This window comes from Jaculus jaculus, chromosome 16 (assembly GCF_020740685.1).
Source record: "Jaculus jaculus isolate mJacJac1 chromosome 16, mJacJac1.mat.Y.cur, whole genome shotgun sequence".
Lineage (NCBI taxonomy): Eukaryota > Metazoa > Chordata > Mammalia > Rodentia > Dipodidae > Jaculus > Jaculus jaculus.
Window position 1 is genome coordinate 33,257,809 of NC_059117.1, and position 15,184 is coordinate 33,272,992.

A 15,184-nucleotide genomic window follows, 5' to 3' on the forward strand; every position below is an offset into this window, starting at 1 on the left:
CTTTATCTTTGTTTTATAACTGAGCAGGGGGGAATAGAAAATAATTGGTAGCTGTTCGCAATCCCATATACTCCACAACAGGGTGTTGCAATCAGGTTCACATTGCTGGTAGAAATCACCCAACCAAGAGTATATTGTGGGGGAAAAAAGAGGTTTGTTTTGGCTTAAAGGCTCAAGGGGAAGCTCCACAATGGCAGGGGAAAACAATGGCATGTTCAGAGGGTGGACATCAACCCCTGACCCACATAAGGTGGACAATAGGAACAGGAGAGTGTGCCAAACACTGGCAAAACTGGCTATAATATCCATAAGCCTGTCCACAGCAACACACTGCCTCCAGCAGGCATTAATTTCCAACTGCCATTGTCTGGGGAACCTAGCATTCAGACCACATAAGCTTATGGGGGACACCTGAATCAAACCACCACACAGGGCCTGCAGCAGATGCTAGACAGTGGGACATCAGGATGTGAGCCCTTTCTCACCAGCAATCTGGCCTTAGTCATTACAGAATGATAAGAGGAAGCCTTACTCTTTAGCCGCCTTATCTTGAAGGGTGCCATCTTAATTCTGAGAGATAACAACAGTATTTCTGTCTGAGTTGTAGGCATGGAAGCAAGATCCTGGAAAGTTTGAGACTATTTCTCAGCCACATAGTGTGCTAGTCAACATTCCCTGACTTGAAAGAATACCTGAGCTTGCAAAGAGACAGGATTTGTTTCAATTCACTGTTTTGGAGGTGTAGTCCACGACAGGCTGTCCTATTACTTTGGGGCTGTGGTGGCCCATCTTGGAGGAAGCATGTGAGAAGCACCACTGCTCCTCTCAGCCAGGAAGCAAAAGAGAGGGGAAAAAAAAGTAGGGACAAGGGCTCCACAGTCTGCTTCAAAGGTGTGACCCCAGTGACCTGAAGGTTTCTACACATGCTCCTTTAGGGGACCTTTAAGATCTATACAGAGCTACCAGGTGTAGAATGAGGAGATGCAGTCTAGTGTCATTTCTGTTTTTGCAGCCCTTGCTCTTGATTCTCCTCTGGAGTGATTTCACCTTTAGGAGGACGTTTCCATGACAAAGACATGGTTGTCACAGCTCTAGTGGGTGGTGTCATAGATGCTGTTAAACATTCTCTGTTGCTCAGGATTCCCCATAACAAAGAATACAGACAGGCCAGTGTCAGTAACATCACTGTTGAGAAACCTGGTCTATGCAGTTAACATGAACCACCATGGATTTACAATCCAGGCTGTGGGGATGGAGAGAGGGAGAAGGACAACATATGCTTTAAAGTTTCATCTCTAAATAAATATCTGTTGTCAAATTTGTTTCTGTTTTGTCTGTCTCTTTCCTCTAAAAATTGGACTCAAGTTGTTGAAGATTCAAATATATATTATTCTAATTTTCAATACTACAAATTCTCAATTTCTACATGATATTTTTTCGATTAAGTTTGCTTAAGATGAAGAGAATCTTTAGTACTTCTTTTCTGTCCCTCTAGATGTATATATAATTACAATTTGACTACACTTCTATGCAGTGCTCTCTTTAACAGAAATTACTTCCAGAGACCTTTTCTTCCCTCCTGACATTTATAAGTTACTTCCCTCAGCCTCAATTACCTAACAGAACTCCTTCCACATTGCTTTTTCTTCTCCCCCTTGCCCCTGAAATGCTTGCTATCTCTATTAATTATTTTCGGAGTTTAGAGAAACAATATGTAATGGGTTAGACAATTGTGAGGGGGAGGGGGGAGGGGGAGGGGGAGGCTTGAGGAGCCATGACATCAGCAGAGCAGGACAGCTGGATGAGGGGAGTGTGTTCTGCTGCTAGCCGAATACAAGGCATGAAAGATAAAATGCTTAAGAGATAATGTGCTTCATGGAGGAAAGGTGAAAAGGCTTCAGAAATAGCCATTAATCCTTAGTTCTCTTGTCAACAGTGGTTTATTTAAACATCTGTTACACATTTGTGATTTTAAAAAATCTGCCTCAAGGTACTTGGAATTTTCTGTTAAAACAGATTCCCCTCCAGGGTTAAAAAAAAAAAAAAGTTCTTTTAAGCTTAAAAGTCCAACTAACCTTTTTAAGGAGCTTCGACCAAACTAGAACACTCTAGACGTAAATTTTGTGTACTTTTGGTCACTGTAACTTCCTGTTTGGGTAGGGGGAAAGAGACTAAGAAGGTTCCAAAAGTTGCTTACATTTTCAACTGTTTTTTAAATATTGATTTTGTATGAGCTAAGTATAAACTGGCTAAAAACCATATGGATTAGATTTTACTTAAAATATTAATGTTTTAAAATTAACAAGAGTGAGTGCTTGGCAAGCTGCAACTATTTTTGTCAAAGCAAAAATATTTGAAAAGTAACTGTTGCTATTAAAATATCATTCCCGATAGAGCTGGACTTACCTTGCTTTTACTGATCTCCCTACTGCTTATTTGCTGGCACTATGCAAAGTGTCTCAAATCTATTTTAAGATTATGCATTTTATTAGTAATAGGAATAAGAATTTGGCTGGCAAATTTTGTGGGATTTTTTTTCCTATTACCTTAAAATTATATTCCCTAGAATTACTCTGTGCAGAATTTTTCTTATGCAAACCCATGTGGCCAAGCTACTTAAACTTCTTCATGAATTGGTCTCCTATTTCATATTACATTTAAATGCAACTCATGACAACAAATACAATATATAAATAGAAGAGTATTTGCTATGATATCTCCTACGGATTGAGGCAGGACCTCATGCTGTAGCACTGGTCTACATACACCCCCAGCACTGGTAGGTGTTTTTTTGTTTTTTTTTTTTTTTTTTTTTTTTTTTTTGAGAATGACAGACAGAGAGAGAAAGAGACAGAGAGAGAGAGAATGGGCACACCAGGGGCTTTCAGCCACTGCAAACGAACTCCAGATGCATGCACCCCCTTGTGTATCTGGCTACCGTGGGTACTGGGGAATTGAGCCTCGAACTGGGGTCCTTAGGCTTCACAGGCAAGCACTTAACTTCTACGCAATCTCTCCAGCCCAAGAATCACTTTAATTCCTAGATGAAAGGCACTTAGATATAGTAATAATACTATGTCTAAGTATATAACTTTATAACTTTAAATAGCACTTTCTGCAGTTGTCAATTTGCAGTTGAATAGGGTGAGACATTGTTAGAAACTGAAGCCAGGGTTTTATGCATACTAAGTAAGAACTCTACCACTGAGCTACATTCCCATCCCCAAGCTAAATTTTATTCCCTTTATCCACCTCATCCCTAGCTTTTTACTACCATATGTAATACCAAAATTAGTTGTTATTTATTACAGTAGATTAATGCTAAATTTTATTAAAAACAAATCAGGCTCATAATATATATCATATGGTAAAAATTGAGAATACTAATAATTGAGAAATTGCTAATCTGTACTTTAAAAAGGTGGAAATGAGAATCCTAATTGCTTTTTGAGTTTTGAGTACCTAGTAAAGGCAAGAAACACTGTGTTGTTATCGTTCTAATTTTCCAGCAGTCATGGAAGGCAGGTATTATTAGTGTGTTATAGAAGACAGACTGGGACTTAAGAGTAGGGTTTTCCATTTCTAAAAAGAGCTGGCACTGTTTCACATTGTTAATCAAATATGCACATGTGTGTATATATATGTGTGTGTATGTGTGTGTGTGTGTGTGTGTGTATATACACACACACACACACACACACACACACACATACACACATGACTGCATATGGGCATAGTATATGTTATACATAGAAAATATGCTTAGCTGAACTTCAACACTTGCCACTGAATTTGGCCTCAGAGTGTGATTGTCACTACTATGTTCCTAATATTATCTTTAAGTTCATTCTCTTATAGTCCAATGTTAATCTAAAATGGTACTGATCTCTTTGTACTATGTGAATTTGGCCCTTCTCATTTTTTTATATTATAAATTTTTTTATGGAGGTTTTGTTTATAAGATGTCTTTAATACATTGCTATTGATGTTGTATTTGAAAAGAATTTAAAGGTCCCCTGTAAAACCACATCCCTTCCAAATAAGTACATTGTTATTCTAAATCATATGATTTTCTTCACAATAGATGTCTAGATATATGGGGGCCTGAGCCATTAAACTTACTTTCTTCCCTTCATGGTCCATTACAGGAACATCCCTCACTTGGCCAACTTTCAGAAAAACTAATAGACAACAACATCCATGTCATCTTTGCAGTTCAAGGAAAACAGTTTCATTGGTACAAGGTATGTCAATTCCTACAACATCAAAAAATCAGAATGTTTTCATTGGTGGTTAAATTTAGACAGTTTAAAAGGAAATGTGAGGATCCTGGAATTAGACTTTTTTTTTTCATTCTAAAACTAGTACTATATTTACTAAAGCATACTTTATGATATCTTAAATTAGCATTTACATGTAAAATCTGTGCATGTCTATAACACCTAAAACTAAGTGTGGGCCCTTGAAGCTGTACAAGAATTATATTCAGAGTATATAGGTATGGCCTTATACTTAGGATGGCACCGAACGTGACTTTTATCGGGAAATAAATATTTCACACTCCATCTCTTCCCCTTTCATCTTCAGAGACGTCCTAATACTGTGGTCCATTCCTTGTAGTAGGTTAAAGTTGGAAGAAAATTAGCTTAATTTTCTGTAGCCGCAGAATACCTGGTCTGGATTGTGAAATAAGGGAAACAGGATCCACGGAAGTGACCCAGGCAGCTAGATCCTTGTCGCGTAAAAATAATCTTGCTATTCCCCAGGATCCTGTGGGGTGGTGACACTTATGCAGAGTAAACATGCAACAGTGCCACTCTGGGAGTTCATGGAACCCCCAAAGGACTCTTCTGCTTCCTCGCCATTACTTTCTTTTCAGTCTTTGAGGCTCTCTCTTGGGAGACGCTCTCTTGACTTTGTTTCTATGATCTTGTGGTGCCCTGGCTTTTTACTGCGTTAGTACTCACCTGGCCTCCATTCTCTTTATAATCTTTTCTTCTTCTTCTATGTCCAGCTATAAACTTCAATCAGTGGTCAGTTCCCATAGCCCTTAGTTGTTTGTTGTTGTTGTTGTTTCTTTAAAAAAAAAAAGCTTTTGAGAAACTATTATATTTTGGCTTTAACAAAAATGTAAACATTCCCACTGGCCACACAACTGGTGTTTCTTTTAGTAATTTACCTCACACCTAACTACCATGTCTCATCTGAAAAGGATGCTTAAGTCATATGATTTCTTCCATTAGAAAACTATAATGAAACTTCCTTTAATTCCCTGATTCTTCAAATGCATATACCTGCATGAAATCACTTTTTAACATAATAACAAACAACATTCACTTAGGTCTGCTATTAGTCCAAACCAAATGGTGAAAACTTTTTAGAAACAACAGCTTCCATTACCAAGTCTCTAACTACTTTCAGGCTCTGAGTTTAGAAATGTCAGTTCTTTTAAATCTCTTAGCTACTTCTAACAATGAGGGCAGTATTATTAGCGTGCCCATTTTAATATGAGCAAACATTAAGGAAAGGTAAAATCTTGCCTGGTTTTCTAATAACACAAAACATGTTTTCTTAACTTCTAAGGTTAATAGCAGATTTTCAAGTACTATGCAGCGCTCTTTCCTTGTTTATTATTTCTTCACTGTGCTGTTGGCTGTAGAAGTTTCTTCCTCTTCTTTGTAAACTTCCCCCTGACTACTAAACTATGAAACAAGTTTTGTTGCTATCTGAAAAGTAAGAAGCACTGGACTCTCCGAGTGCCACCAGCTCTTCTGAGAGCTGTGTGTCCATCCTAGCCATCACCTACTCTGACCCCTAGGGATCTTCTTGTATCAATCACTTTTTGTCTGAGTTGAAGAAGCTTTGGAACCCATGACCTCAATCAGTCCTCCACCTGGCTACCAGGACGATCCATTGTAGCCACAAAGATATCCACAATCATTTTCTGAGTGGTTTAGAGGACAAAGTCTGTCTCCCAGGGCATAGGAGACGACGTGACCACTCCTGGTCTCTGTAGCATCATTCCCCTACTGCTCCGGCATTGCCCAGCTATGCTTTTACTTACAGTGTCTCACACACACACACACACACACACACACACACACACACACACGCACGCACGCACTCACTCATCAGGCTGTTCCTGCCCTGTACACCCTTGTTCTTGCTGTCACCCCCATACCTAGAAGCCTTTGTCTCTCAGCACTTTGTTACCTCTGGTACACACTTTAAGGCAGACCTCAATGTCACCTTGTCAAGGACACCATCCCTGGCAAGGCTTTCTAGAGCTGCAGTGCTTGCCAGCGTCCTTCTTCACAGCACCCATGCATAGCTCTGTGATGTCATATGACTCTGATTTCTGCAATTGTCATTCTATATTTCTTTTTTGCATCTTAAGGTTCAAAATACCTGTCCTGGAAGTTTAATATCTTAAAAATAGCATATGAAATGTGCTCAATAAGAAATGGATAAATACATTTTAAAAATCTACAAGTGATACATTTCTCCCTGTGATCTGGGATACCAAATTAGTAGTGTCTATGTACGTTGGGCAAACAGCAGGAATTTAGTGGTAACTGTGAAAAGAGAAGTGAGTGAATAAATGGAGTGTCATGCTTTCATAATCCAATTGTCTTACTGTAAATCTGCGTTCCTGACTTGAGTTAGACAGGATTCTTCTCAGGTAGACCTGGAAGCTTTTCTCACTCTGATGTTCTTATGAATGCCTAGAGTCTGCTTCATAATTAGTAAGCTTTCTCCACCAGGAACTCTTGCTCCATACAGCTTATACTTCTAACTGTGGCCTTTCCTGGCCCAATGTTTCCCACAGGACATTCCATGGAACGTTTATTTCTATGAAATATTTATCTGTGTCAAATGAGAAGATGACTTAGCAACTTAAGAACTATTAGGGAATGTCTCATTAAATAATGTAAAGTGGGCTGGAGAGATGGCTTAGTGCTTAAGCACTTTCCTGTGAAGCCTAAGGACCCCGGTTTGAGGCTCAATTCCCCAGGACCCACGTTAGCCAGATGCACAAGGGGGCACACACGTCTGGAGTTCGTTTGCAGTGGCTGGAAGCCCTGGCGCGCCCATTCTATCTCTCGCTCCCTTCCTGCCTCTCTTTCTCTCTCTCTCTCTCTCTCTCTCTCTCTCTCTCTCTCTCTCTCTCTCTCTCTCTCTCTGTCACTCTCAAATAAATAAATAAAAAATAAACAAAAAAATTTTTAAAAATAATGTAAAGTATTTCTCAAGTTGCAGGCCCACTCTGAATATTTCAATTTGCAAATGTTCATCTTTAACCTCTTAGTAAAAGAGAGAAGGAAAGAAAGGCAGAAAGAAGGAAAGAAAGAAGTACAATTTGTAGAACTTCACAGACTTACTTGTCTTCAGAAGCTTTTACATATGTAAAATATTTTGGATGCGTGAACATGTGTACAGCCTGAGTCATGTGTCTGAAAATGCAATCAGAATTAGGCTAGCAACTCAGGATGTAGACACTCATGCTCACACCTGTGCACACGCATGCTACCAATTCACATGTATATGGATTACTGGTATTTGCCCTGTCACGTTCTTCATGGACTGGCTCACCTTCCAGAGGTAACTACAAACTGTTGGATATGCTGATGACTCCCCGTGTGCCTACTATTACCATAATGTAAATGTGGCTCACATTTTTTTGTAGGACCTTCTACCCCTTTTGCCTGGCACCATTGCTGGTGAAATAGAATCAAAAGCCGCAAATCTCAACAACTTAGTAGTAGAAGCCTATAAGGTATGTATGTGTCGTATTCAATATTATCCAAATAAACTTATAAACCCTATTTCTATGGTAAGGTACAAAGAACAGTAGAAAGGGTGTAAGTACAGGAACTCAGAAGCTGGGGTTAGCCCTGGATGCTTGTGAATTTGCTATGATACTTGGGAAAGTCACTTCAGTTCCCCTTCCATCACTTGTCCCATGAACAGTGAACTGAGATTGCATCAGAGGCTATCTAGTTTTCTTTCTAAATCCAATACTTACTGAGTCGCCAACTCATGATGATAAAATGATCTTTAATACCAAGAAATTACATAGTTTCCTCTGTCATAAAACAAGCAACTTATGCTATTACTTAAAGCACAGTCTACAAAAAAAAAAAAATGAACTGTCTGGCTGTCTGGAATAGAGATATTACTAAGAGGACTCTGTTGCATTCTTTACTGTAAATCATGAGGTTATATTAGCAATTTTAAATCAAAATGATTTGACTAAAAGAATTTTTTAATCATTTTACAGACACATTTATTCATAAAAATGTTGCAAGTTTTGCATGTCAAGGGTAAAATGTGAGCTAATTTTTAAATACCATATTACAGAATGAAATTTCAGTAAATAAAAGGCTGTGAAGCACACATCTCTGAATTTATAGCCCCTTATTTGAGTGAGAGACATAGAGAGAAAGAGGCAGAGAGTGAGAGTGAGAGAGAGAGAGTGAGAATGGGCAGTCCAGGACCTCTAGCCACTGCAAACAAACTCCAGACACATGTGCCACCTTGTACATCAGACTTTAAGTGGGAACTGAGGAGTCAAACCTGGGCCCTTTGGTTTTGCAGCCTGGTGCCTTAAACACTAAGTCATCTTTCCAGCCTCAAGAAATATTTTAATAGAGAGTATTTCATTGATAGCAGCAGATGTTAAGTTTTCAGTATCAGGGATGTATTCCCTCCCATGGAGCAGGCCTCCAGTCCAACTAGAGGGCAATTGATTTCCACCATGATAGACGTGCCACTATTGCACCCATTGGCTCATTTGGCCTGGCTGGCAAAATATAAGGCTTGCAGAGTCCACTGTTGAGTATCTTCACTGGTGATTTCTCTTTCTCCCATCCAACTGCATGCAGAATGGCTTCTTCCAGCTTTCTGTCAGCTGGGTCTACATGGAGGAGGTTATCAGCTCAGTTCCAGCAGGATTTCTCAGTGGCCTTGCAGCCCAAGTATGTGGAGTCTTCAGCAATAGGGTCTTACCATATATTCCTGGTGGGAAACCAAGGGCCTCGGCAATGGCCTATAATGTTTTGGGGGCATCACAGACCTCCCTGGCCAACACTGGAAGGCATCCCATCCCTGGCACTGAAAATTTTCTAGCAACAATCTACAGCTCCTGAGTGTTCCATTGTCCAAACAAGTAGGATTCCATATGATTTATTTATATCCTCTTAGATTTTGATTCACCCTCCCTCCACCTTTCCTTTCCTCAATCTCCTCCCCTGACCTCACTTTGGGCCTTTTCACCCCCATTAATCTATTCTTCTACTGGTATGCTGCTGTAAGTCCTATGAAGAGGAGATGCTTGAGAGTAATGAAATTAAGGAAACATAATGCTCTCTCAAACTGGGTCATGCCTGGACATAATAAGCTCTGCTGGGACGTGGTGGTAATAATGACTGTTGGCTTCATACCACTGTGAGCCAGTCACTTTCTGTACATAACTTCATTTCATCCTCATTTCACCTAATACCAGTAAGACAGAAATTCGAGGTCCTGAGGTATATTTGCAGAACACAGAGAGTGAGCACATTCACCACAGAGCACACTGCCCATCAGCAGGTGGAATGCCATGCCCCAGCCTCTATCTGCTGACATCACCCCTTTGTCTTTCCTTTTAAAAACATGGTATCAAAATGTGCTTTATTCTCCATTGAATTTATGCATCAGCTATAAAGTCTTCCTTCTCTGATTCCCTGCCTTATGTGTGGAGTTTAGTAGTGTTGAGAGTTCAGGTGCTGTGGAAATCCTCAAGTTACTTTCCTAATTGTCTTTAGGCAGCACCTGCCTTTAATTTGGGTTCTAAATGGAAAGGTAGAAAGCAGGCATGGGTTATAAAATGAATAAGCAATTTAAGCTCACCCCTTTCAATAGACCATACATCTTGCTTGATTTGATTTGGCAGAATTCATAATTCATTGAAGAACTGTACATCAGGAAGAAAAGTAGAGTCTGTGTCAATATGAAGACGCTTATATTTAAACAGAAGCTTAATTTCCAAATACTAAAGCTAGGAGCATTTTAGAAATTTCTCTACACTCTGCTTAGAAAACATTGGTCTAGCTGACAAAAGTGGAGAATAAGCACTATGTTAGACTGCTGCTTGCTCTGAGGACGCATAGCTTAGCAACATTAGAAGTGTCTCTTCATTTGCCAAGATTACTCAATGTTGTACTATATGATCTCTCAGAAATATTAGATAGATAGATAGATAGATAGATAGATAGATAGATAGATATAGGTCTATGCATATGTACCTCTCTGTATGTATGCATATATAAATATAAAATATGAAATACCTGCTAAATTAATGTTCATGAACTGAGGAAACTATCTCCTTTTGAAAAGTCATTACTAGAATCCCATGACATGCTTGATTTTTAATTATTAAGCACCTATCTCCTTATCAATGACACTGTTGAAGAAGTGAAATTATTCAAATAAAGAGTTAGAAGCCACTGGGTTTCTTTGTTTCCCTCCATGTACTGCCACTCACTCTGTTTCTTTAATGACATACTTTGTTTTCCCTTCCTTTTGTTTATAAGTATAAATTATTTTTTTGCATATAGTACACTCAGTTCTATGAGACAAAACACACACATATGTGGAAGTTAGCTGTAACTTTTGAAGTAGAAGACTGTGTTGCCACAGAAGTTAATGTGTGCTTAATGCATGACAGGAAGCAAAGTAGGTATTTACTGAATGAGCACATGCATGAGTGTGTAAAGAAATGAAGGATCTTCTGTGAAGTAAGGATCCCTGTTTAAAATTGAGGTTTAGAACAAACCTTTTTGATGTAAGTAAGCCCTGAGGACTTGATAAAAATTTTAAGCAATTATTAGAGAACTCTATAGAACAATTTCTTCTAGGTAATTTCCATGTCTGCCTATAGCTTAGAAATAGCCTCCCCAAGGAGAAAGTGGGGGAGGGGAAGGAATTAACATGGGATATTTTTTTATAATCATGGAAAATGCTAATAAAAATTAAAAGAAAAAAGAAAAAAAAAGTTAGTTTTTGGGCTGGAGGCATGGCTTAATGGTTAAGGTGTTTGCCTGCAAAGCCAAAGGTTCCTAGTTTGATTCCCCAGGACCCATGTTAGCCAAATGCACAAGGGGGTGCATGTGTCTGGAGTTTGCAGTGGCTGGAGGCCCTGTCATGCCCATTCATTCTCTTTCTCCCTCTATTTCTCTGTCAAATAAATAAATAAATAAATAAATAATTTTTTAAAAAAGAAATAGCCTTCCCAAATGTGCTTAGTGTCTATAAGGCACTTTAGAATTTATGATAATGTAAGTATTTAAAATTAAAATGTTGATGCAGCAGCTGTTTTTTTATTTTTCGACTCATGCTCCAGGTTGCAAACTGTCAAAATTCACTTTGTGATGGTGCTTTCAAGTGTGATATGTAAATATATTCTCACATTTTATTTAAAGTTATCATTAAATATAAGTCTTATTGGATTTTGAAAGAGCATTTTTGCAATACAGGGTAGGAGAAATATTTCTGAAGTGCTCAAAATGTATAGTCATAAACATGGAAAAATCAAACCATTCAAATGTCGATAATCTTACCTTTCAGTATTTTTCCATACTACGAATATATTTGGGTCATTATGTTGAAACACTGTTTTATTCATCTTTTATAGAAACAGACTTTGATTTGGTTAAAAATTAAATCTAGACTGTTTTAACAAGCATAAATCTGCTCTGTTGCTTACATTCAAACTACTGTACCATGTAATTAAAAAATGGTGTCTCTGCAGAAACTCATTTCAGAAGTAAAAGTTCAGGTGGAAAACCAGGTACATGGAGTCCATATTAACATTACTGCCATCTGTCCAGATGGGGCCCGAAAACCAGGCGCTATTGGATGTGGAAACGTGACAAGCAATGATGAAGTATGTGACTGCGTGTTTTTCTCATTTAAAATAATTTAAGTTGTTTGGCATGTGTTCTCACAGGAAAATCAAACCATTCTCAAGAACTTAAACTACTGACTCCAAGGATCTTGTTTCTACTTTGAAGTAGTAACTTTCATTGCCACTTCTCCAAGTTCCTTTTTGTTTTAATTAAATTAACTGTTCAAGCTTTCAAGTTGAAATAAATACATATGTCTTCAATTACAGATTTATTCAATATTAGTAGCAATAAGCTTGTATCACAGTTGGAACAATGAGGAAGTTATAACTTCTCAAACAAGTGTCATCTGTCGTATTAATATTGATAATACCTTTTTGTTTGTTTTGAAGTTGCTAATTCTGAAAGTCCGTGTGAAATTGAGAATAGCTACAGCAAAGAATAGAATAGTTGACAAAGCCTAAGAATTCCAACATCTTCCCCTGTGTTTGCCTGAGTGCACTCTCATGAGACAGCGAAGTCTGACAAAGCAAAAGAGGGAAGTGACACCACCCACCCAAAAAGAGGGATGTCAAGAAGAGAAAAACGAAGAAAGAAGCTTCCAGAGACAGGAACTGAGAACAAAGGGCTTCTCCAAGAACTGGCCCAGCAGAGAGCAACACACAGAACTTGCTCCTAGTGAGGAGTCCTCGTAATGAAGAGATTCACCTCTGAGACATTATTATTTCATTTTTATGTAAATGGCATGGATTGGAACATTTCTTCCTCCTAACTCTAAAATACTGTAATTATATTAATTTATTTAATGCCATGCTATGTTGAAAAAAAGAGCTATTGAAGAGACAGAAAGTCCTAAATTTATAATATCAGATAAAAGAGAACTTTTCTCTTTGTTAGAGCATGTTTTCTCCTCCTAGGAATTTTAGAATATGTGGGCAGTGTGATTGAGCCCACAAGATGTATATCTTTAATTAATTATTGCAAGTTTCTAATTTTGTTGTTTCCTCTGTAATCACTCCTTGGATTTTGTTCAAAACACATCATATACTAGTTTGTAAAATAGGCATTTGATTTCTAGTAGACAGAAAAGTTTTGCTAACAAAAGATAACGTACTTTCTGAAAAATGAAGAAATGCTTGCTTTGAAGAATCTCACAACTGGAGAATGGTTTTCTTCCTGATTTCATTTCTTTTTTTGCCTCATCCTTTCACTTTCAACCAAATTGTAAAAAACAGTTTGACTCTTGGTAATAGTCATCTGACCTCTAAATTCTATAAGCCCCATATTTTGCTCTATTATTAGTGGTGGCGATGACCACATTATCCTACACATCTGTTAATCCTTAACATTCTTAATGAGAAAACCACTTCAAGTACAACACCCACACAAACTATATTGATTTTAATGTGATAAAACCGATTCAGAGTCTGAGCGCATATGTCAACATAAATCTTTTAGATCATTACATATAATTCCCAACCAAAAAGCCTAGCACAAATTATTTTAAGTTGTAATGAACTACAGTCGAACAAGAGGACTACACGTACACACACACACACACACACACCAAAATATGAAGATGGTACGACAGGTTAACAAATATAAAGAGATATATTAAACCAATCATATTGTGCATAAGTAAAAAGATAGAGGAAAACAGGGAAAGCGAAAACTTGACAGGGCAAAGGACTTGCCTGTCTGCCTGGGCTTTTGTTCTGTGCTGGCCCTGAGGTCTCCCGCTGAAACAGTAGTGTGACTCCACACTTGAGATTTGCAAATGAGCTGTAGGCCTCTCTCCCTTGAGTAGTATCATAGCATCAGAGACAGCCTCATATTTTCCTGACCTGACAACCTGATCAAACTAAACATGATGCTGTTATTTTATCCGGGTCTCTAAAAAAAACACAGGAAAAAAATACTAAAATTGCCCATTTGAGAACCGTAGAGTTCTAAACTAGGAGAAGAAAACCCTATTTCTTTGGTTTATCTGTTCCTACTACCAAATATCCAGTAATCCCATATTTTAAGGATGGAATCCAGAAAATAAAACACTCTTTCTCAGGTTTTCTATGAAACTAATTATCAAAGATGGTATAGCTACTTAGGCTTTCATTGAGAACTATAGGCCATTACCAATCATGGCTTCTTCGATTTTCTAATTCATTAATTAGGAAAAGTTTGACATTAACATATGAAGTGGATTGCATGTGTATTTTATAAATATTTTTAATTGTCTCTAGGATCGCTCATTGATTCAAATATTTCCAACACATATAATGTTAGCTATAAAAAGTACCACAGGATATAAATATATTTCCTTTTTTTTTTCCCTCCTACATTTAGGTTCTGTTCAATGTAACAGTCATGATGAAAAAATGTGATGTCCTAGGAGGAAAAACCTATGCAGTCATCAAACCTATTGGTTTCAATGAAACCACTAAAATTCATATACACAGAAGCTGCAGCTGTCAGTGTGAGGACCATAGCAGATCCAAAGGACAGTGTGTCGATGACACTTTCCCTGATACCAAGTGTTCCCAGTGCGATGAGAGTAACTGTCATTTTGAAGATCATTTTCCATCTGAGAATTGCAAGTCACACAAGGATCAACCTGCTTGCAGCGGTAGAGGAGTCTGCGTCTGTGGGAAGTGTGTGTGTCACGAAACTAAGCTCGGGAAAGTGTATGGACAACACTGTGAAAAAGATGACTTCTCCTGTCCATATCACCATGGAAATCTGTGTGCTGGTGAGTGCATACATACAGGCACTTTGTATTAACCACACTTGCATTGGCATATATCGACATATCTTTAAGTCATGTGATAAAGTGGCCATCACTCAATCCAAATTCAATGTTCAAAGTTTCATAGTCTATAAAGTTAGGTCATGGCAACATAATTTTCATATTTATAGTTCAAGCAGACTGGGTAAGTTTTAAAATAGAAACCTAATGTTAATCTCCTGTATCTCTTGATCTTGGAAAGATTTACGCCAGAAAAGGAAATTACTGCTGATGACTGACACATTTTCTAGAAGAATGAGGACATTCTTCTAGAAGGGCCTGATTCATTCTGGCAAGTGGTCACTCTTTCCCACTTGCTCAGAAGGTTTTAGTTCTTTCAGAATGAAGGGAAGTGAGCTATAAAAATATAATTTTCATTCACTGGAAAATTCTTAATGCATCCTTATAGATGGTATTGTAAGTTCATAGTAACTCAAAACTCTTCAGTTTATTTTTGGAAAAATCATCCGCAACAGAATTGGCAAAGGCCAGAATTCTTAAAAAAGTAGTGGATTTT

At 38.0% G+C, this 15,184-nt stretch overlaps 1 protein-coding gene across 2 annotated transcripts in view; it reads left to right on the forward strand.

Moving 5' to 3' along the window:
• Window positions 1–15,184, forward strand: part of Itgb8 (integrin subunit beta 8) — a 99,429-nt gene that overhangs the window by 70,845 nt on the left and 13,400 nt on the right. For both annotated transcript variants that reach the window (XM_004652825.2, XM_045135872.1), the window contains exons 7-10: window positions 4,149–4,244; window positions 7,688–7,777; window positions 11,792–11,926; window positions 14,229–14,631. In XM_004652825.2, the coding sequence (XP_004652882.2) occupies window positions 4,149–4,244; window positions 7,688–7,777; window positions 11,792–11,926; window positions 14,229–14,631 (724 nt within the window). The remainder of the gene's footprint in view (window positions 1–4,148; window positions 4,245–7,687; window positions 7,778–11,791; window positions 11,927–14,228; window positions 14,632–15,184) is intronic.